At 36.4% G+C, this 22830-nt stretch overlaps 3 protein-coding genes across 3 annotated transcripts; 1 reads left to right on the forward strand and 2 right to left on the reverse strand.

Moving 5' to 3' along the window:
• Positions 1 to 473: 473 nt before the first annotated feature.
• Positions 474 to 1298, reverse strand: LOC126585796 (uncharacterized). Its single transcript, XM_050250327.1, has one exon. It carries the CDS (start codon positions 1201 to 1203, stop codon positions 733 to 735), a length of 471 nt encoding a protein of 156 aa, XP_050106284.1. The 5' UTR covers positions 1204 to 1298; the 3' UTR covers positions 474 to 732.
• Positions 1299 to 3279: 1981 nt separating this feature from the next.
• LOC126585793 (mannosyl-oligosaccharide 1,2-alpha-mannosidase MNS3-like) lies at positions 3280 to 7706 on the forward strand. Its single transcript, XM_050250324.1, has 6 exons — positions 3280 to 3662; positions 4032 to 4981; positions 5508 to 5763; positions 6350 to 6547; positions 6685 to 6833; positions 6951 to 7706. Exons 1-6 carry the CDS (start codon positions 3582 to 3584, stop codon positions 7207 to 7209), a joined length of 1893 nt encoding a protein of 630 aa, XP_050106281.1. The 5' UTR covers positions 3280 to 3581; the 3' UTR covers positions 7210 to 7706.
• LOC126585792 (potassium channel KAT1-like) lies at positions 7602 to 12751 on the reverse strand. The gene is made up of 11 exons (XM_050250323.1): positions 11972 to 12751; positions 11652 to 11867; positions 11394 to 11549; positions 11232 to 11289; positions 10810 to 11127; positions 9908 to 10147; positions 9333 to 9431; positions 9204 to 9236; positions 8804 to 8989; positions 8025 to 8709; positions 7602 to 7849 (listed from the first exon to the last, which is right to left on the reverse strand). Exons 1-11 carry the CDS (start codon positions 12148 to 12150, stop codon positions 7707 to 7709), a joined length of 2313 nt encoding a protein of 770 aa, XP_050106280.1. The 5' UTR covers positions 12151 to 12751; the 3' UTR covers positions 7602 to 7706.
• Between the last annotated feature and the right edge of the window lie 10079 nt (positions 12752 to 22830).

The raw sequence follows: 22830 nt of genomic DNA on the forward strand, positions 1-22830 counted from the left end.
AATTCTCACACTCACTCACAAAGCACCAGCACCAGCACCTCATTGACTTGCTGTATAATCTAGGAGAAATCAAACATGCCCAAATCTGTGTATATATCTCAAAAAGTAACAGACATCTCAGCTACATTATGTCTCAACATGCACAACACAATTAATTATTAATTATTAAGAGGAGAAAGTTGAGTACAGTATGGATTTCTTTTTTCTTTTTTAGGGGAAAAAGTTCTAAAGTTTCAATACACAACAAGAAAATTGATGGAACTTGCCAATTAACTTAATTTGTTAACGCACTTAAGTACAGAAACTGAAATTGAGAAATTTGGAATCGAAGTATTGTTTTCCACCCTAACTCTAGTTACCAAAAGTGTGTTTTACCCTCGAAATGACGACATAAACACATATTTTCTGATAATTTTCTTGATATATATCAATATATATATATATATATATATATATATATCAATGTTGTAACTTCTGTTATGATATATCGTTTATTACACGGCTAACAAAAAAGTGTTTACAATTGATCATGCGCCACTGAATCTGCAAAACCTAGCGCTTCAATAAAAAAGGCGGGTGAAAGATCCGAAACAAAATTCACCAAGAAATTCATATAAAAGTAGAAAACGATGAAAGAAAAAGTAGTACGCCGCTCCATCGATCTCCGTCATTTGTTTCATCATCACATGGCACGTACGTGCGCGGAACAAACTGAAACAGCGCGCGGGTAGTTTAGGGTTTTGCAGAAGTGGGAGCGAGGTCGCAGAAGAAAGCGACGGAGTTGGGGTACGCATTCTGGCAAGGCGACGAACCGGAAGGCGGAATGAAACCCTTGGGCAGCATCACCGAGAACGGCCGCGTTTTGAAGTCTTTCTTGGCCGTCGTCTTCTTTCTCTTCTTATTCCTGTTCTTCTTGTGCCGCATCCTTCTGTGCTTCTTGATCTGTTCTTGTTTGTCCAGTTCAAACGGCGGCGTGTTCTTGATGTAGAACACTCGGTATTGGGGCGTGGGGGCGGTGGGTACGGCGGCTGGTGGGGACTGGTGTTGGATTTCGTGGGGTTTTGGTGAGGTGGAGGTAGAGGGCGGAAAAGGAGGGGGTGCGGAGGAGGAGAGGGCGGAAAAGGAGGGGGTGCGGAGGAGGAGAAGGAAGAGGAAGGTGCAGATCATGCAGTTGAAGGTGATTTGACTGTTACAGAAACCCATGAGAGAGTTGAGAAGAATTGGGTTTTTGGTGCTTTGGTGTGAAGAAAAATGAAATTTGGAATTTGATATTGCGGTTGAGAATTTGAGAGGTGTGTAAATCCCAAGAAAGCTTACACTATATGTAACCAACACCTGGGTTCTAAGAAATAAAAGGTACGAAGTTCTCAAAAAAAATAAAATAAAATAAAAGGAACGATCATCAAACCAAGTAATGGGATATATCAGACATTTTAAGATTTTTTTCGTTTTTTGTTTAGGGTTATATTGGGTGTGGGTATTGATTAGATTCTTGAACCCATTTGCAAAACTCCATTTTTTGAATGAGGTATTTTGATATGGGTCAAAAGTAACTAAAAATTAAACCTATTTCAAAAGTTAAAAGTCACTAAACATTGGACCTATTTCAAAAGTAGGTCTATAAAATTGGACCTATTTCAAATCTTCCCTTTTTGAATTCATTAGCAAGCTTTATGGGGGTGTATTCAATTGAGAATTTGAGAGACTTTAATAGATTTTTATGGAGTTTAATTGATTTTTATGGAGTTTAATTGATTTGTAGAGATTTCATATAAAATTTTGATTCAATTCCCTCAAAATCTCATGAAAAATCTCTCAAATTCTCTCTATTTCCTCAACTTTCTCAAATTCTTTAAAATCAATTTCTAATTTAATACACCTAGAATGTTATAAACTTCTTTAAAATCCTAATTGAATACACCTAGATTTCTAAGGATTTTAATAAACTATCCTTAAATTTTAATTGAATATATCTTGAATTTCAGATAATTACTTAAAATCCTTATTGAATACCTCTAGATTCATTAAAAGAATTAAAATCACTCAAAATCCCAATTGAATAGTTTGCGTTTTAGGGAAGATTGGTTACTCTCATAAACAGTGGCAGGGTATACACACAATTTCAAGTCAGAAAATTTACACGTAACACCTAACTATCAGTTGTTACCTATATAGATTTACGAATTTACAAATCGCGTATCAATGAACCGCTTGCATGACTTGAACTTTAGTGGGGTGACTTACAAGACATAAACCCTACCGATTGACCCGACCCTCGTTGGCAATTCATTAGCTGTTTTTGGCTTTAACAAAACAACAATATAAACTACCAAGAAGATAATTCGAGTTCAGGTGTAAGAGATGAGAAGTTTTTTAATATGTGATAAACACGGGTTGGTGCACTAAGTGGTATAATACAATTTGTTGGAAACTTTAAAAAAAATCCAACTAATTGTATTATTACACTTTGGTGTACTAAGCCATATTCTCGACAGACTGAAACATCTCTCTGACAAGTAGACATACTATTTTTTTTTAAATGGTAATGCTTGGGAGACCATCTATTAAAATTATATTTTATAAATCACATGACGTAATTGGTGATGATTGAATTATTAATTAACGTGCTTATTTTCGATTGATAAAACATCACATATTTTACAAATTTATTAAAAAAAATTGATTTTCCTAACTATCCTTTTTAAAAAGGGAAACTAATGAAAATAACTTAACAATAAAGACAAAATAAATGATAAAGTAAATAGTACCATGATTGACTTTTTAGTATAAAAATGTGATTTTTCGTTAAAGTGAACATCACTGGGAGCTTTTCGTTAAAGTTCCCTTTTTAAAATACAACAGACACATTATCTCTATTAATTAATGAAATCCTCTTTGTGAACCAAAAGAGAGTGAAAAGACTACTTAGTCTTTTAGCACACAAAAAAATGATGGACAATAACGTAATTTCACATGTCTAAATTTTACTTTTTTTTATTGAAGCCTAACCTATCGGTGATGTTAAAATATTTCCAATATTAAAAAAAATAAAAAAAATAAAATAAACCTCCATATCCTCCCACGTTCTCTCTCCCTCTCTCCTTCTCATTTTCTTAAAAAAATGTGTTCATACATATAAAATGTGTAAGCAACTACTAGTATGGATTAATGTAATAGACATAGACCAAATAATACATGAATAAAAAAAACCCAAATACATTTCATTCTCATTGACCCAAATTGACTGACCAAAATTAACTAATCACAATTAACTCTCTCTCTCTCTCTCTCTCTCTCTAAATACACTGGTGAGCAAAAACTGGAGAGAGAAGGAGCTTTCACTCCTGAACGATCGCTAATCGGCAGTCTAACATTCCCTGGAATCCAATTCCGCGCCCCCAATTCTCACAAATCCCAAAAACCGAAATCCAACGTTCTCCCTCATTTTCTCGCGAAATCAGGTTCCCGCGGGATTTCGATCCAATCCGCCGCACGGCGCTTCTCAGTCTCCGATTAGAGGCGGAGCTGAGGACTGAGAACGGAACCTTAAGGCGGCGGCGACGACGACGATCGGATCGATCATGTCGTCCAAGACTCTACCTTACTCCAAGAAAGATGTCCACTACGACAACGCCAAGTTCCGCCATCGCTCCTTCTTCAAGGTCTTCCATTCCTCAGCTCTCTTCCATTTTCTCCAACTCCGATTCATGATTGATCGCGATTAGTTATGCAAATTGATTGAATTTAGTGTCTTTTCATAGAACCTGAAATTTCAATTTTCTTACATTCTGGGGATTAATGCATTTATGATGCTCCCTGTTTTCAAATTTCATTTTTCAACTTTCAATTTGCTTATGGACGAATTTAACAGCTAAATTTATGAACATAATCACATTTAAACCATTATTTTCTCAAATTTTCATATCTCTGTTGTAAATTCCTTTGCTTTCTAGTTATCCTGCTAAACCAATTAAGTTTCTGTTTCTAATTATCCTGTTAAACCAATTAAGTTTCTGTTTCTTGTTTCCCAGGCGATAACTCAAAACTTGCACACCAGTAACGTAAAGAATCATTGTATGAGTTGTAGTACGGGAAAGTTTCTACTTTTACTAATGATATTCGGTGTAGCGTATCTTATGCTCACACATACAAGTCCCACCACTGATGGATTAGTGAAAGGTAGTAAGAATGGTACGCATGAGCACATTACGAGTGGCGGCATTAGGTTTGGAAATATTTTCCGAAAGCCTCCAAGGCTTCCTCCTCAGTTGCCGGCTCACATAAAAGGTGGTCGTGGTAACACTGGTCTTGATCATAGGAAGTTAAAGTCTGACTCGAAATGGATAGCTAGGCAACAAAATGTGAAGAAGGCGTTTATTCATGCGTGGTCGGGATATAAAAAGTATGCAATGGGTTATGATGAGTTGATGCCCGTGAGCAAGCGGGGGGTTGATGGGTTAGGTGGTCTAGGTGCAACTATTGTGGATGGCCTTGATACTGCGATGATAATGGGTGCTGACAAAGTTGTTTCTGAAGCTGGTTTATGGATTGAAACACACCTTTCAAATAAGATTAATCAGACGAGCCAAGTCAATTTATTTGAAACTACAATACGTGTTTTGGGTGGTCTTTTGAGTGCATATCATCTGAGTTCTGTGGAAAATGGGATGGGCTGGACACATAAAGGACCTAAGCCAGTTGTTTATCTAGAAACTGCTAAGAACTTGGCTGATCGTCTACTAGTTGGTTTTACTTCTAGTCCAACTGCCATTCCCTTTGGTGATGTTGTTCTTCGAGATCCCTCAGCACATCCAGCTCCTGATGGTCGTAGTAGTACTTCAGAAGTGTCTAGTTTGCAGCTTGAGTTCAATTATTTAAGTTCAGTTTCTGGTGATCCAAAGTACACTGTGGAATCTATGAGGGTCTTGGAACACATAAAGACTCTACCTAGGGTGGAAGGACTGGTACCCATATTTATAAGGTATGAGTCTGAAATATTATTCTAATACTTGCATCATTATTCTTTTCAAGTTCTTAATTCTTGTTTATAAGTCTAGCGTCATGTTGACATTTTCCTTGTACTGAGGAGAGCTTTTCTGTGTCATTAACGCTGCAGAAAATGATTAATACTTTTCTCGAATGATGATAATCTTTTGCATATGTAGGTTGATTGAAACATTTATATAGTTGGGTCATGGAAATATAAATGTAGAGCTGGGAATATGAAAAGGATCCCCTATTTCTTATCTAAGAGCGAAACATATGTAAGAGTGTACTTCTTTGTTCTTTATGAGAATTGCTCAACTAGTTGATTTCATGTAGCCTACATATAACTGCAACATCAAATGGAATTTTGGATGTTTGACATAGACGTAATAGCTTCAGCAGTAAAATTATCTCTTCGTCTTCTGTTTCTGGACAATGTGTAGTCAGCGTCTCATGTCTTATTGATTTTCTCTTTGTTTATTAATTTACCATCTATTTAATTGTTGACGTTGTCTCTGCAGCCCTAGAACTGGTGAGTTTAGTGGAGAAAATATAAGACTGGGATCTCGTGGTGACAGCTACTATGAATACCTACTGAAAGTTTGGCTTCAGAAAAATCGGGAAAGTAATTTTACGTATCTCCATGATATGTACGAGGAAGCAATGAAGGGTGTCAGACACCTTCTTGTTCGGAAATCAATCCCGAATGGATTGGTTTTTGTAGGGGAATTGCCTTTCGGAGCTGATAGTTCTTTTAGTCCCAAAATGGATCACCTGGTATGTTATACTTCACAAATCTATGGCATTTAGATAGCTTATAAGTTAACTAGCCTTTGTTATTTTTTGCTATAAGTTCTAAGTCAGAGAAGGAAATGTTTGACTAGTTGGACATCATGTTGCTCCACATAGGGCGGTGACGTGTAGGTGGCATTGAATATACTTAATCATGGTTTTGACATCTAGCTTTGTGAATTGATTTGCTTATTGTATTTAAGGATTCGTGTTGGGATTATATGTGAGAAAGCAATTCAATAACAATCTCTTTGTTTTCTACATTAGGAAACAAGAAGTGATAAATTAATTGCCCATTATTATTAGGAAACAGTCCACTAAAAATTGTGATAGTGAATTCTGTCCTCATCCTGCTTTGTGAAACCTTCTAACTTATTTAATTTAAACTGACTGTCAATATTTAACTTTATATTCTTTCTAGTTGTAAGTATTTTGCACAACCACAACATACATGTATGTTTAGCTTTTTGTGTATCCTGGAAAAGCACTTACCTGTCACTAGAATGATGATCATCATCCTTGCTCTTTCGGAAATGGGTCTTAATGTGACATTTCGTACTGCCTTTTGCAGGTATGTTTCTTGCCTGGCACTCTTGCACTCGGTGCCACGAAAGGCCTTACCAAGGAAAAAGCAATGAGAAATAATATGCTTAACTTTGAGGACCTGGAAAATTTGAAACTCGCGGAAGATCTGGCTAAAACATGCTTTGAAATGTATTCAGTAACCTCTACTGGTCTTGCTCCAGAAATTGCTTACTTCCATACAGAGGTTAGGTTTGGATCTACTTGAGCTATTAAGATACGTTAGTTTTTTTTTTTTTTTTTTTTTGGGTGTTTTTTAGCCTTTTCAACTTTCTACTCTCTATGTTCAATGGAGGGACTTGACAATTTCTCTTATTGAAGCAGGAATTTTCTGAAGGAGGTCTTGACGGTGGTAACAAGAGTTCTCAATATATGAATGACATAATCATCAAACCTGCTGATCGTCATAATCTCTTGCGTCCTGAAACTGTGGAATCATTGTTTGTATTGTACCGCATCACGGAAGATCCAAAGTATGCTTTTACTTTCTTTCTTATGCATCCATGAGTTTTATTCCCCCTTAAATAACACACGCATAGGTTGATATCCCCTCTTGGACCACTTTTCACTTATATACTTGAACATTGCAGATATCGTGAATGGGGTTGGCAGATTTTCGAAGCATTTGAGAAATATACAAGGGTTGACACTGGTGGATACAGTTCTTTGGATGATGTAACTTCAGTTCCTCCTCATAAAAGAGACAAGATGGAGACGTTCTTTTTGGGCGAGACTCTGAAGTACTTGTACTTGCTGTTTGGAGATAGTTCTGTTATTCCATTGGATAAATTTGTTTTTAACACAGAAGCTCATCCTATTCCAATTGAAGGCACTGCCAAAAGGGGATAAAACTTTGTTGCATTAAAGCATCGATTCAAAGGAAGGAAAGTATGTATGGACAAATTATACGGTAGCAGGCGCAAACGTGCTTTTTCAGACTCACTGGTGTTTCATACTTGTTTATAGAGTATATCTGATTCCAGAAGACAGTAAATACCCTGGTTGAAGTCTTAGAGGCGGCTTAGTTCGTTTCTTTTCTTGTGCAACTCATCAGTGATTCTTCTACGTGATAAAGATACAAGACCTGGAGAAGAATGAGAAGATTGTACTATGTGTTCTTGCTATTTTACAATTTTGATTAATTACCTGACGGGGTTTACCCATTGAAAGTTTTAAGGGCCATATTCTGTGGTTCACTTTCTTACTTCTCCAGTAGTATTACTGGCTTCGGGGAACTAAAATGTTCAACTGGTGTAGTCACATCAAAATTTATGTTCCTATCTTATCATACATTGCCTAAAAGGTACAAGTTATCTTCACATCAATATAGTTGTACTTGAATGATATTAAGCCGCATCAGAATTCATATTATTATTGTCGTTGTGAAGAAGATACAGGTGATCACCATCTCGAACAACACTTATGTCATCTATTTCCGCATTTTCTTCATTAACGACTTTTGTAGGTTTGTATCCTCCGAACTTCTCACCTGCAATGTCATAGAGGGAGACCAACTATGCTGTTACGATATGTTTGATTCTGCTCAAGGTATGTGTTTAACATTCAATTTTGGCTTTAATCTGTTGAATGTTGTCTAATCTATAAGAACTTTAAATTTAGATTTGTCTAAATGTGTCTTTTTAGGTAAGAAAAAGAAAGCTTACCGGCAACTCTGAGTAGCTCTTCCATCGAATCAGGTAGGATAATTAACTTCGCAAGCTGCCTCTCCGATGCACTTCCATTTTGAAAATGCATGTGGATAGTTACTCTCCTGTTGATTGATCTCATCCGTTCTCCATCAGGGATAGAATTGCTCGGGTAGGACTTAATGGGTACTTTTCTCTGGTGAGAGTGGGAAAATTGGGCACCCTCTTGTCTTTTGGAATTTCCTTTACAATTCCTGGTTATTTCAGATGTTTCCGGTTCAATAAACTCTATTCTATGTTCATCTGTTCTCCTATTCTCATATATTCGTAAAAGGTCAGTTATGCTCTTGTTTCCTTGCTGTTGTGCTAGATCTTTCGGCGTCCATCCTCTAGCATCTGGTTTGTTTACGTTTGCTCCTCCTTCCACCAAAATTTTGACCATTTCCATATGTCCCTGACGAACAGCAGTGTGAAGAGCCGTTTGGCCATCCTCAGCCATCATGCTGACATCCATTGCACATCTCGTTGAAATATCAGATCTGCCTATTTCGCTCTTTTTTGTAGCCTCTGAACCTGTAAACAAGTCGTTCCTTGCTTCCTCCATTGATGTTTCTTGAGGTGAGTTGTCTTTGCATCCAGCGCAAGAACGGCATCCTTCGGTATGTGGATATTCACAGCCCAACCCTTCTTGTTCCTTCAGTTTCTGTAAAGTAGAGTACAGAATATCAGTCTTTGGAAGAGAAGGGTGGTGTGCATGACTGCATGTACATTTTTTCGAAAACAATTTTGTTCGGTACCAGAAAAATGTTGTTCATGATAATTTGCTCGTCGTCCTTATTTGCTTCTATGGTGGTCATGAGTGAGCTTCTGCGGATTCGTAATATCTGGGAAAGTTCGGTTGTCCGAACGGTGAAGGGCTGTGGCCTATGACATAATACTCCGATTTCTCCCAAAGTATCCCCCGCAGTTGCCTTTCGTATAAACTGTTTAGAGAAGTCAAGTCAGATATTAACTCCTACCTGTACTCCGATTTCACAGAGCATTGAAATGTTTAATAGTAAGAAGCAGGTTCGCATTTGCGGGATGTCAGAGCCAGTCAACCGAGAGTGTATTTTCGGTCAACGGGCCTCTCACATCCCGCAAAATGGGATCCCGTTTTTGGAAGGGTCTGTTTACGTATATGTATGCGTGACTTACTTGAGCTTGCCCATCAACATTGGACACCAGATCCTGCAACCATGAATTTTTCCGATTGAACTCCATGTCAGAAAGCGTTTTTAAGAATGTTAGGAGATTATGTAAGAGGTAAGAGTTAAGCCGGCTCACCGCTGCACCGGAAACCAGTATGTAAAGATCGGTCGGAGCCTCGTTTTGCAGAATTACATCTTCCTTGGGTGGAAAATACTCTGCATCTATTTCTGAAACCTTAATAAGAGAATACATAGTTTTAGCATCTTGTGATAAGCCAAAAATGGTCTGAAAAATCTAAATCCTTGTTAAATTGTCATAAGAAACATGATCACTTTATAAAGGGCATTTTTATCAAACCAATGCTCCACTCAAAGAGGATATTGACAAATTTTTCATTAATGAAGCCTTGTGCTATGAACGCATAAGCAGGTAAAGAGTACATGTGTGGGCAAACTTAAAAACCACTTCTATCGATTTTCAATTTTAAGGATCAAAGCAAGTAGTTATACTAATCTCAAGAATCATTGTAACTAAAAAGCCGATAAACAATAAAATGTGTAGACACACTATTGTCAACAAACTATCTAATACAGGTGAGCCCTATCATCGAGACCCACTTCTATTAGTGAGAGTGTCGGCAATGTGGTCCGTTTTGTATCTGAATAACGTTACTCAGTGAGAATAATTATAAGTCAATGTGATGATTTTACCAATTGAAAGAGGAAATCATAAGAAACTCCTTGAAAGAGGTAGATGCTTTGAACGACGGGGAAGAAGAGATGTTGGGCAATGCTGGAACGAAGGGCTTTCGGGAGACCATTTAAGGTCTCTTGCTGTTTCAGTCCTTCTGTCTTAAACTTGAGGCATATGTGTGACAACATCTGGTCTTGAATCGTTGGGGGCAAGTCGTTTCTTGCTGCAAATTCTGATGCAGCTCTCACTGTGTCCCTCTATCAACACCAAAACCAAAGAAAACACAATTAATATAGGTGTATTATGGGTAGAAACTAGTAGCGTTTTGTCTCGGTGCGGAAAGATTTTGCCTTATCGCTGAGGTTATACGCTCATGCAAGTATCTCACATTCCTTAACAGCTCACCATTGATCCACCAGCCGTCTGGGTTCCACCCGACCGCAGTGGAGAAGTTTCAGTGAGTTAGGTCCATCAATGAATAGATAACCGATGAGTGGGAAAAGAATTAGATCCCCCTCAAAAGAATAGAGATAGTGAGACACTCACATGGGTGTATATCACGGGTGACACCCAAGATTTTTTCTTTCGGTTTGAGTAATATATGAAAACTAGAGGTGTATATTTGTCCCATGGAGATTGGGGACATATGACTATTAATAACTAATATTTTTTATGATTTAGGTTAGGGTTTGAAGAAACACTTTCAAAACGTGGGGTAGCAAGAGAGGATACAAAGGAAACATTTCCAAGTCTTTCTGCAGGCAATATATGGCCATGGGGACCTTTTTCTAGAACTTTGATTGCGACAGGGGGTTTATTTTGGTCCATTCAGAAGTAGAAACCTCCCCCGGAAGCTACTGATCTATTTATTTGCTGTACTAAAAACTAAAGAACCGAAAGGAGGAGGACTAAAACTTACAAAGATTCTGGTTCTGCTGGTCCAGTGAACTACAAGATTTGTCATGTTTCCAATGAGGTAAGATGTCAATCCCAAGTTGAAGAGCATGTAGAAAATATCAAACAGCATCTCTCTAGGGTTCTCAGCATGCAGATCTCCATAGCCAGTGGTGGTTAGCGTTGTGATTGACCAGTACATTGAAGTAACATATCTGTTCCAGAGACTATCTTGTTTGAAATCCGGGTACACAGCGCCGATCCATGTTCTTTTCGGGTCAGGATACCGATCTGCGATCAGATAGTTGAAGCATCCTGCGCAGTGCACTGCGAAAAGGGTAACCTGAAATTTGACAGGACACAAGTTTTGATGCCACCCAAGTTCGAATTGGTGAAGAGAAAAATGACAAGAATTGTGATACACTTATGGGGTTTTTCGGGGCTTACAGAAATAAGCTTCGTGCAGCGAATCCAGAAGTAGTTGAATCGGATGTCCTTCTCCAGTCTGAAGTCGGCAGAAATCGGTTTGTAAGTGTGTGTGTGTGTATTCTGATAGTTTTATGACAATTGGAAAGTTTGGACAAAAAACAAAGGCGAAGGAAGATGGACCTTGCAAAGAGGGAGCTGACTCGTCGGAGGCGCCAGAGGCGGAGCATATTGAGTACTTTAAACTCAAGTTCGCTGCCGTGATTTGTCAAGAGGAGGCTAATAGACTGAAATGGTGCAGTGGAACACACGTCGAAAAGAAACCAGGTTGATAAGTACCTGTTTGGTTGTATTGTGTGAAATAAAAAAGGGTTATTTCTTGCACAGAAATCAAAACATATATGTTGGATGTTTTGAACCAGAATGAAGCCTTTTACGCACCTCATTGCGATTTTCTTTGGATTGTCAACAAGAAGGTAAGAGCGGCTGTCGAGATAGGCAACAAAGAAAGTGAGAATGATGTCAATGCCAAAGAAGCCGTTGACAATGTTGTCAATGACGAAAAGAGCATCCCGCTTGTAAGGCAGAAATGCAAACTCAAATGGGCAAATCCACGCTGAGTAGATGACTAGAAGAACAAGTAGCATCCCCCAAGCCCTGAAAAATGAGGATCACATAAAGGGCATGAATTGATGAGTTGTAGAAGTTTTACTAACAGTTAACCTTGGAATAGCAGTGTGGCAAGGCAAGATGATCATCACCTGTAACGAGGATTATATGGCGATATAATGTATTTCCTGAGCTTAGTAGACTGGTTGATTCTGGCTCCAAGGGAAGGCAGAAGATCAGTAGAGAAGAAGCTGCTCTGAGCAACAGTGTCCATTTGGTATTCATCAATACAGAACCTCCGGAAGAAGTTTTTCGTGCACGAAAACGTCATTTTTTTCTTTGTTCGAGAAAAGGGTTTTCGCTAACTAGCTAGCTACAAGATTTTTGAGGTTGGTAAAAGTCTTGTGAGAAAAGAGTTATTAATAATAGTAAGGACACTTGTCTCTGCAGCTTCCCTTGTTGCTTTTCGGGTAGTTTCGCCGTTCATACTTGTGACTTATCTGCTTTTAAACGAATATGCTGGAAGCTTAAGTTGTGCAGGTAGTTACGGATGGAAAAGGGAGTAGGGAACAAAAGGAGAGGTAAAGGATGGAAGAGAGAAACGTGAACACGAAACGAACAAGTTGAGAGGGGGTTGGGGAAGTGGCAGACATGAGCAGCTTAATTTGTGTAATGCTGCTGCAGCTGCAGATATGTTCTGGAGTAAGTGAGAGAAGCAGAGAAGATGGTAATGGTGGTTCTTGTTGTATAAAGGTGGGGGTGGTGGGAGCTCCATCATTGATACATGTGAAGTTGTGCTCCAAGAGGATGCTCAGCAAGGAGCGATTTCATTTGGGTTTTAAGCATGTTATGACATCGGTGCATTTTTGGTTTTCGGTTTTACATTTCAAACTGTTAGAAATGTGAGAAAAGTTTGGTGAGGTTGTTACTACCACGTGACAATATAAAGTTGTAAAAAAAGTCTAGTTAAAAGATAACATGTGTTTAAGTTTTGTGATATATATTCACTCTACGCTATTACTAAAGAATAGTCCCACATAAGTTTTCTTGGGAATGTTTTAACTCAATTCACATATTCCACGTGGACCAATAGGAGATTTTTTTAAGAGGTGGTTAAACAATCCAAGAAACAAAAACTCAAATTTTCTTTTTAACTAGATCATGATTTTTCAGCTCCTTTCATATTCAATAGTAAGAGGCTAAGAGTGAGATTGTTTGTATATGGAACTCAATCAGAACCATAAAAGTGAAATGGATTGGTGCCATATATCCATATTCCTCTATATCTCTCTTTCTTTCTTTCTTCCTTTCTTTCTAGTCTATACTTTGATTTTGACCCGTTTGTAGTTGCATGGCCCAAATTTTTTTCAGCACTACACGATTTCACCGCCTAATTGTTGCATGGTTTTCTTTAAAAAGAAAAATTGTTTCATGTTTGTGGTCTGCATGTTGATCATTATACATACAGATGATCATGGCTTAATTAATTGAAAAGGGTTTTATTGGATGGTCAGGATCAGTTAATCTAGAATAATGCTAATTTCCCATCTGGAAACCTCCAATCATGCAATGCAGATCTGCTGCCTCCATGAGATCTTAGTGCATGAAATTTGTGCCCCAGCTGATGCACAATGTGGCATATGGGATGTTGGTTTTGTTTTTATCCTGGAAAGCATGACTGGCTGTCAACAACAAAGTTGAAGAGGCAACATATTTTTCAATCAAAATTATTCCACGCAATTTACTTGGCTGCAATTATTAATAAACTGCTACTGCTAATATGCTTAATTAGCCTTATCTTTTCTCCAAAAAGCTTAGTTACAGAATCGATCTACAAAAAGAAAGTCCGCACATATAGTAAAATAACAGTCTGGAGCAATAACAATCAGTATACATGGGTTATTTTTCTTTAAAATGGGGATTTAACTGTTTTAGGTGTATGTAGGATTTCGGTCTTTTGCAAAGAGTATGTGCGAAGAACCCTAATTTTTTGGATCAAAATAACTATAGAATTGAATATGCAAGATGGGGATGTTTCTCATTTTCAATGAGTTTTGTCATCAGCTTTAGCAGATAAGTAAGCAATAATTAGACGAATACAAAACGAGTATAATCCGTGTCATTGGTTTAGTGATGATGTGATTAATAATTTAATAGGCATGAAAGCCCACCTGGTGTGTTTGCAGTACTAAGCCAACCTTGTAGTTGAAAGGCCAACATCAACATTAAGGCACGTGCACCACGTGCGTGCTTGGGTATGATTAGGCAGAAACCCTAACACTCTTCCATTGTTAGTGACTATGTCGAGCAATTTACTTATATATGCAATTATAGGACTCTCTCTCCTGATTGGACATCCTTATTTCTTGGGAAGGCCTCCATGAAAAGGACTATGTGTGTTTGTATGTGTGTGTGTGTGTGTGTGTATATGCTTCTTTCCTCATTGAACCTCCTTAATTATTAGGTGGACTGTGCCAAAAATTTCAAAACACCATGTGAGGTATGATGGAGTTAAGGAAGACAATCCTTAACACCCAAATATCATTATATGTTAGATTAAGCTCTAGGGTTAGCTCAAATGAGGGTCGTTAGAAGAAAATAAGTTAGGATCTGGCTAGATTAAGGGTTCATTTTTCTTTCATTGTTGAAGATTTCCACCATATATGAATATGAGTGGTTGTATATGCATGTGAAATGAAAGCTAAAAAGTGTCATGTGACCATATCACATAACAAGTTTGAACATTTTTTTGTACCACTCATGCGCTTCATGGACCATGAAGCACAAATCATAGCGTTGGAAAAAAACTGGAGGAAATAAATAAAAAGAAAGCAAAAGGAGAGAAAGAAGTTGGTTCTTCCCGTGATGGTTAGGAGGCCACGGGCAATGGCCAAAATGGTGGGCAAATTCAGGTGGTCCAATGCATATGTAAAAAGGATGGGTCATCATAAGATTGCTAATACTTCTCCATCATGTGGTCCTTGAAAAAGTAGTGTTATGGGACTTTCCAGCATTATACCCGATTAAGCGCCTAATATACAAACTAATGGTGTTGAATGTTGATTATGATGTTTACACATACATATATGTTGTTTTGCAAGAGTATTGTCTTACAATCTACACATTTTATGTCTTAAGATTTCAGAGAGATACGTGGGCACAATAGTTAAATTCCACATCAGTTATTTAAGTAGCACGTGAATACCACGTATTGAAAAACTAAATAGACCCAGTAATTAGAGTTCATGTAAGCAACTTGTTCTAACACCATTCATGTTCATATTTTAGGAAGGGACCATCAGCCCACTACTATTCACATCAATATTTCATGTTCATATTGTAGAAAGTGACCATCAGTCCACTTACTGTTCACTATTTCATGTTCATATTAATCATTCAACTAGTTAACTAAAATCTTAAACCCTAAACCGTAAACTCCAGATTATTTTAATTTTATGATCTCCCCGGCCTTGAAGTTGCTGTGTTTGGATCGTCCAAATCATTAATTAGGAGCTAGCCGCCATCATCATCTACAATAATAGAGAATCTAAGTCTTCAATTTCTGCAGATTGTGGATATGATGATTGCAGTCTTGGAAATGGTCATGCATGTTGACTAGAACACCAATGTTGATTGAATCAAATACCTAAATGTTTGGAACTTATGAAAGATTCTTTGAAAGGAATATTTGCTGGTTTAGTTTGCATGCATAGAGTTGAAATCGTAAAGTTGTCCAGATTAAATTAATTAATTAGGTTAAGATGCCTACGGAATGGATCAAGTTCCTTTCCTAATTAGGCACTTTAAACAAAAGATCATTCAGATAAAAAAATAAAAAAAATAAAAACAAAAACAAAAGATCATAGCTAGCTTTTTGCCTTAGTTTAGAGAATAAAAGAGAGATCCTAAAACCTAACTTGCTTAATTCGTAGAGCACACGAGTTTCCAAATGTGGGTCAAATATCATGCACTCCCTATTAGAAGTTGATAATACCTCTCCCATCCCCAATTTAGTAATTTTTTGGTGTACCAAACCTTAGTCATTAGACTCATTATAGTATCCACCTTCCCCAACGAGACCAAAGGTCAAACCATATTTCTCCTCTTTCAACCTAATTAACTCGTGATCTTTCCATCTTAATATTATATATATATATATAGACACACACACACACACACACACACACACACACACACATATATATATATATATATGTATGTCCTCCATTATTATTTTTTAAGCTCATATACAGAGATGAATTCAACTACAAATTTAAAAGAGTTTATAAATTCATATGTATTCAATTAAGATTTTAAATGAATTCATGGAAGGTCATGGTATTCAATCAAGATTTTAAAAATTAATATTTTAAAAGAGCCTATAAAACTTTATGGAAATCTGAGTGTATTCATTCCGAGTTTTAAAGTAATTCATAAAACTTCATATGTATTCAATTACGATTGGATTTTGAAGTATTTAAAATTTGAAGGATTTTAATGGATTTAGAAAGATTTAATAGTGTTTTTTAGGCTTTAAGAAATCAAGCCCCAACCCTTACGATTTCTAATGATTTCACCCAAAATTTATATGAAGTGTATGGAACTCCATTAAACTCCATAAATTTACGAATCTTCCACAATCTCATTTGAATACAAATTATTCAACCCCCTAAAAGTATGACTTTCATTTTTTTAATTCCAAACATGTGTTTTTTTTATAGGTCTCTTGATATTAAGGACTATTAATTCAATTTCAAACAGTTAACAACATTTAATTCTGCACTTGAAATTATGTGTTAAATTCCACTCTTTCCCTTATTCGCTTGTCAACTTCATTGAATTCACCGCATTGATCACATTAGCTTTATCGTGCAGTCACCTAACTTGGTGATGGGATAAAGTTGTACATAGATGATTGCTATATCCCAAAAGATTAGTTGCAACATTATATATATGTAGGTGATTCATTATGTATGTAGGTGTAAGATTAAGCCAAACAATGAGCATAAGAATACGAACATTCACATACATTTGTATAATCATGTTTATGTTTGCGCATGCGCACATACACACCATATTTATAATATTGTATGAATGTATGCATGCATGCATAAGTTAAGAGTTGTAGATTTTGTTGGCAGCTACTTGCATCTTGTAGATGTAGTGAAAATGATATAGAAATGTTCCTCACCACTTAAAGTGATTGACCAGCGTATCCCATTAACTAGTTTATTATCAGGACGTACGCTATCGGGGACCAAACAGAAGCAAACTGATCACACTGCCGTGAAGCAGCAGAGCAGAGCAGAGCATGCATGATGGATGATGCTTCAACTTCTAAAAGTTTATGCAAACTCATCGATCACGGACAGTTCTTTTAAATGTGGCTTCTTTGTTACTCAACTAGATTGATCTCCTCTGTGAGAACCTATCATTTCATGGTCCACATTTTGGTTATTAATGGTTGAGATTTCGTACTTATCTACTTATCCCTTTACTATAGGAGTAGGATATGTATCATCAGTGTATATAAATGGACTAGTTACAGTGGATTATATATATATATATATATTCGATTCCCAGAACCCTAATGGAATATGGAATAGTGCCAAATGTACATGATTAGGAAGCTCAACAGATGTTTAGAAGGGAAGAGAATGGCATGTTTGAGGTTGATATGTGTATTAAAAGGGAATGTTTTTGGTAGCATGGACAGATTGGAATGGCAATTTTGAGTTTGAGCTGTTGAAATTGGGTTTTTTTTTACTTTGGAAACCATGCATGTATATATATATGCATGCTTTTGTTAACAAATGAATTGAAGTTGACATATTATATACAGAATAGATGCTTTGGCGCAGTTGTTGTATAGTTGAGTAAGCCAGTTTGCCAGCATGTGTGTGTACACAAAACAAACAAACAAAAACAAAGCAATCAACTATTTGGCATCTCAATTTCTTCACTAAATTGCTATCTTTGATTAAGATGGATTGGGGAAAGCTGAGTGGTCTCACTCACCGAGCAAAAGCAATTTATCATTGGATGTGGTACTTTTAATTAATCACATCATTTCAATTTATTATATATGCACCTTTAAGGTAATGCATGGGTGGGACCTATTTATTCTTGATAGACTAATAGGATTTGGATTTCATGCAGATCCTCTTTGTGAGGATCTTAGGAATTTTCATATCTTGTTCGTTCTTCATATATCATATGATCATAAATTAGGCTGATTTTTTATTTAAAATTAAACACAAATAGTACATAATGATTTATGACCACACGATGTAATCATGTTGAATTTTTTTTTTAAATTAAACATAAATAGTGCCTAATGATTTTTTACCGCACGATGTATGATAAACGGATAGAATGTGAGGATCTCTAAAATTCTCACAAGGATCTCACAAATAAAATCCGGAGAGGATCCTCATCCTACTGATTATTCTTTTTGTAATAGTCAGTATCATAATGAAGCTTAACAATTGGCATCTTCTGTGCAGTACTACTAAATGGCCACGGGTTTAACCATTTGGTATGTATACTCAGTTTTCTATAAGTGGCGCTGCTGCTATAAGACTATATATTATATTACCATGCATTTGTTTCTGTGTTCGTTTGCAGAGAATAATGCATGCAAGCGTTGCTAATTTGTTAAAATTACACTAGAGAACTGGCTTGAAACTGATCATATATACACACACACACACATTAAGGCACTACTTCTTGATCATAATTACATAAAATTAATTAATTAACCAAAAAACTTAATCAGTGAGTTGAGTTTGAGTTCATGCTCATGTGTGGGCTGAGAGAGAGAGAGAGAGAGAGAGAGAGAGAGAGAGAGAGAGAGAGAGATAGAGCGCACTATTCCCCTATATATACACACACACACACATATGTATCATGGACCAAATTAAGAGGGGATAACACAATAGATGACCGTTACAATAGATGACCGTTTGTATAAAAAAATAAGAACGACCATTTGGGCTAGTAGAATCGAGTCTCTAATTAGTTGAATTATGCCCTAAATTCAAATCTCATGTGACAGTTGTTAATGGAAAAAAAAATATAAAGGGGGACAAATACTAGATTGAAAATGTTAGAGAGACAATATTTTTAGACCACATGATGTGGTCTAAAAAATATGGTTATTGGTTGGCCCCTCTAGCATCACCAATAGTAGATATATATACACACAAAGATAACTCATTACATTTCTTGGTCATATAAAGGGACGAATTGGGTAATGCAAAGAAGACTAAATGTGTAGATTAAATTTTGTAAACTAAAAGATTTGGAAGTTGATGATTAAATTATTACTGAAATTTTGATTAACGTGTTTTTTTTTATTATTCACTCATCAGTTAGTTTGCAAATTTAATAAATAAATTTAGTCTTTTTAACATTGCTCGGTATGAATTTATTCAAAGAATAAATCATAAACCTTTTGTATGTTTCCATTAATGTCAAGTAACAGCAATTATCCGGACTTGCTAATTTTGACGATGCACAGAAAAGAATAATACGGAATTGCTTATGCACCTGCTCCAGATACATACATATATGCTGTAAATATGTGTGTGTGTAAGTAATAAGTATATGTGCACTAATCCATCGAATTGGTTGAGAGCAAACTAGCACCTTTGTTAGTGCCTGAAGGATTAATCCAATATCTGTCATATCTGTCATATTCCTTTGATGATGCGTATGATTAGACGTATATATTAATCCCTTGTTACATTTGATTATACATATATAACAATCATCAGTCATTTTACTAACGAAAACCCTAGATAGCTGTTGACTAAAACAACCCAAAAGCGTTTCGAAAAGGAAAAACCACCCTAAAGAATGCATTCCTAACCCTAAACCTTATTTACCAAACAAAGAGAAAAATCCTAAACCCTAGTTGGAAGGTGGCTACATCCACATGTGCTTCATCATCGTGTCTATGCGTCATGCATCCACATGTGCTTCATTGCTATAGTGGGTTTCCATCGTGTCTATGCGTCATGAAAAAAACGCAGTCACTTGTCACTTATACGAAGCATGCGTGCCGTACCTGATGGAGGTCGAGCATGCTCGAGTCGATGCAAATCCTTTTTCTTTTTTTTTTCTTTTCTTTTTTTCTGTCAGAAATTAACAATAATGCCAAACCTTCCAAAAAACTCATGGAGAATAACAATATCGATGACGTACGTGAAGATAATGGAAATAATCACGTGCAATGTATTTTATGTTTCCTGCATATTCTTCGACGTAAAATGCCAAGGAAATCAAAATTTTAAACTATATTTTGTATATGACATGATGTTCCAACCATCAATCGCCAAATCATGTAGTTTACAAAAAATGATTTAAATTTTGGATAATACTAGGAAGATTAAATTTGTAGAAAAAAATTTTAGAAACTAAATTACATGAAAGTTGATGACTTATTTACTACTTAAGCGTTGATTATGCGCTCATTTTTATTGGTGACACATCATTTAGTTTGTAAATTTAGTCTCCAAATTTAATCTTCAGCATTACCCTTAAAATTTTGATCTCTCTAGAATCATCATTCTTCAACACTACTACTCACTATATTTAATGTCACTAAGTCGCATGCATCTTTTCGCACTCTGCTAACTTGCAAACGAACAAATAAAATGGATATTAAACCCAAAGCTATGATATCACGTTGAATATATACCGATTTAAAACATTGAATTGCCAGGAAATATGTTTACAATGTATATTAAGTGATTTACAGATGTTTCTCGACGAGCATCGATAACAAAAAAGACTGAAATGCTTGAGGCTTGAGCACCGATCTTGAAAATTAATGTTGCAAAGATTTGCAGAGTGTGGATGCAAATTTCTTCCTCCTCGATCTTGGACGATTTTGCACCTACAAAACAATTAACATCTTAGGTTAAGGCCAAGAGCCTCACGCGCCCACGATGAATGGGGGGGGGCTTTGGCCGAAGAACCTCCGATGCCAAAGTTAGAATTTAGAGAGAAATAGTGTTTAGAGAATTTTGGGATTTTTGCCAAAGTGTTGGAATCTCCTTTTTGGTGAGAATGAGAGTATATTTATAGAAATAGAAGGTGGCTAGGGTTTTTTGGGTTTAATTTAGGTTTAAGATGATTTTGGGAGTTATGTGATTAATTGACTAATTAATTTGGCAAAATAAAATTATTACCAAATGAATTAGCTAATTAATGGGATGAAATGGGCAAATATCAAGAGATAAACAAAACATGGCCAATTCCTTTTCTAATAATAGGTGGCCGGCCCTTCACTTGTTTTTGGGGTTGAATGGATGTTTTAATTGACAATTAAGGAATTGATTAGGAATTAATCCCTTAATTAGTCAATTATTATGATTTTAAAGGAAGATTTTAGGAAATATGAAAAAATATATTATTTAGCTAATTGATTAGCTAAATGGAATAAATTAGGTTTTGGGAATTACCTTAAATGAGGATGGATGAGATAATTTGGAATTGGTTACCTTTTTGGAGCATTTTTTACTTGGTTAAGGATGATGGCCCGCTACTTGAGCGTAGGAATCCCGTTATACCTCAAGGGTATTTTTGTCCTCTTTTACCCAAAAAATCACGTGTCGCCTTGTGATTATTTTTGGCTCCACACAGAGCACATCCAAAGTGAATGTGTGCGCGTGAGAGAGAGAATTTTTGTACTCTATATTTTAAGGTAACCCTATTCACATAAAAAACGTGAGGGTTCACTATTTGATTGGGAAGTGTGGATCCAATATCTGAAGAAATCATATCTTTTGCTTTCTTATTATCTTCCGTATGTCTTGATTTTTTTCAACCTCTCCAATAGGGATGTACAAATTTCAATGTTGGGTATGATCAACTGTCATCGTACTAATTTGTTTGGGTTCTGGACTATGTGCATGAATGAACATGGAGGTTGGGGGAGGTCCAGACGTACCCTTTAGATTGCCATTAAACTTGAGCATGATAGAAGATGGCCAATTCTGTTATCTTGAATGTGATCATTGTGGCATGGAAACTATGTACATTGCCTCCATTCTTGCTTGTTTTTCTATTTGGTTATTGAAACTTCTAAAAAGTCATAATACACTCTTGCATTATCCGAGTCTACCATCTAATGACTTGTTTTCTAATTAACCTTCACGCACAGCTAGCGCCGACACATTTTTCAAAGATCTAGAAATGCTATACACAATTCAAGGTATAAATTCTGAAATTGCGCATCGGTTAATATAACTTGAATAAAAGAATTTAAAATAAGAGATTAGTGCAGAATGACTTTTGAGGTGAAGAAGTCCGTCGTCATTAAAAAAAAAAAAGTGGTTCTCAGAAATTTATTTCAACAAGTCCCCCATGGCATTTCCTTTTTCCTCTTTGCTCTTAAGTAACTAATCCTTCGCCTTTGCAACTAGGTTTGAGATGATTTCTTAAAAAAGAAACCCCCTTCAATGCACTCTTTCTCAACATGCTTTATGACAAGACTCCAATCCCATGAAAATGTTAAAAAGCTAGAACCCATGATTAATTTGGGAGTATGATTCTCCCCTCCAGTCCTCTCTTCTCTCACTATCCTTTTTTTTTTCTTCTCTCTTTTGATAAAGAAGTCAACATTAGATGTTAACGTGACTTAATTGTAACCGTTTAAGTGCAAGGTTTTTTTTTTTCTCTTTATAAAGAAGTCAACACTAAATACTGACGTAACTTAATCGTGATCCTTCAAATAGAAGATAACTGAAAATTGGAGAATCCTATTCCAAGTACTAGATCGATAGATTTATTTTTTGGTCGAAGATAGATAGATAGTGTCTCTTGTCCTCTAGAATTAGATATGGCTAGTCTTGTCTTCTTGAATCAATTAAGATAACAGAAGTGACTGGCCCTAGTCTTAATTTCATTTGATTGAGACTTCTTCTGCGGGATAAATTACATCAATCAGAGGCAATCAGCTGCTCCTCCGCTAGTGCTACTGTGATGTGACGAAACCCTATTT

This window comes from Malus sylvestris, chromosome 10, assembly GCF_916048215.2.
Source record: "Malus sylvestris chromosome 10, drMalSylv7.2, whole genome shotgun sequence".
NCBI lineage: Eukaryota > Viridiplantae > Streptophyta > Magnoliopsida > Rosales > Rosaceae > Malus > Malus sylvestris.

What these genes read in the sequence shown, in the direction of transcription:
- LOC126585792 (XM_050250323.1), bottom strand. Translation starts at nt 12,150, where the DNA reads ATGACGTTTTCGTGCACGAAAAACTTCTTCCGGAGGTTCTGTATTGAT. An exon ending in CCATATAATCCTCGTTACAG is followed by an intron (nt 11,868 to 11,971) that starts GTGATGATCATC and finishes CTCATTTTTCAG; the next exon opens with GGCTTGGGGGATGCTACTTG. An exon ending in TCATGAACAACATTTTTCTG is followed by an intron (nt 8,710 to 8,803) that starts GTACCGAACAAA and finishes TCTACTTTACAG; the next exon opens with AAACTGAAGGAACAAGAAGG.
- LOC126585793 (XM_050250324.1), top strand. Translation starts at nt 3,582, where the DNA reads ATGTCGTCCAAGACTCTACCTTACTCCAAGAAAGATGTCCACTACGAC. An exon ending in CTGGTACCCATATTTATAAG is followed by an intron (nt 4,982 to 5,507) that starts GTATGAGTCTGA and finishes TTGTCTCTGCAG; the next exon opens with CCCTAGAACTGGTGAGTTTA. An exon ending in GTCCCAAAATGGATCACCTG is followed by an intron (nt 5,764 to 6,349) that starts GTATGTTATACT and finishes TGCCTTTTGCAG; the next exon opens with GTATGTTTCTTGCCTGGCAC.
- LOC126585796 (XM_050250327.1), bottom strand. Translation starts at nt 1,203, where the DNA reads ATGGGTTTCTGTAACAGTCAAATCACCTTCAACTGCATGATCTGCACC.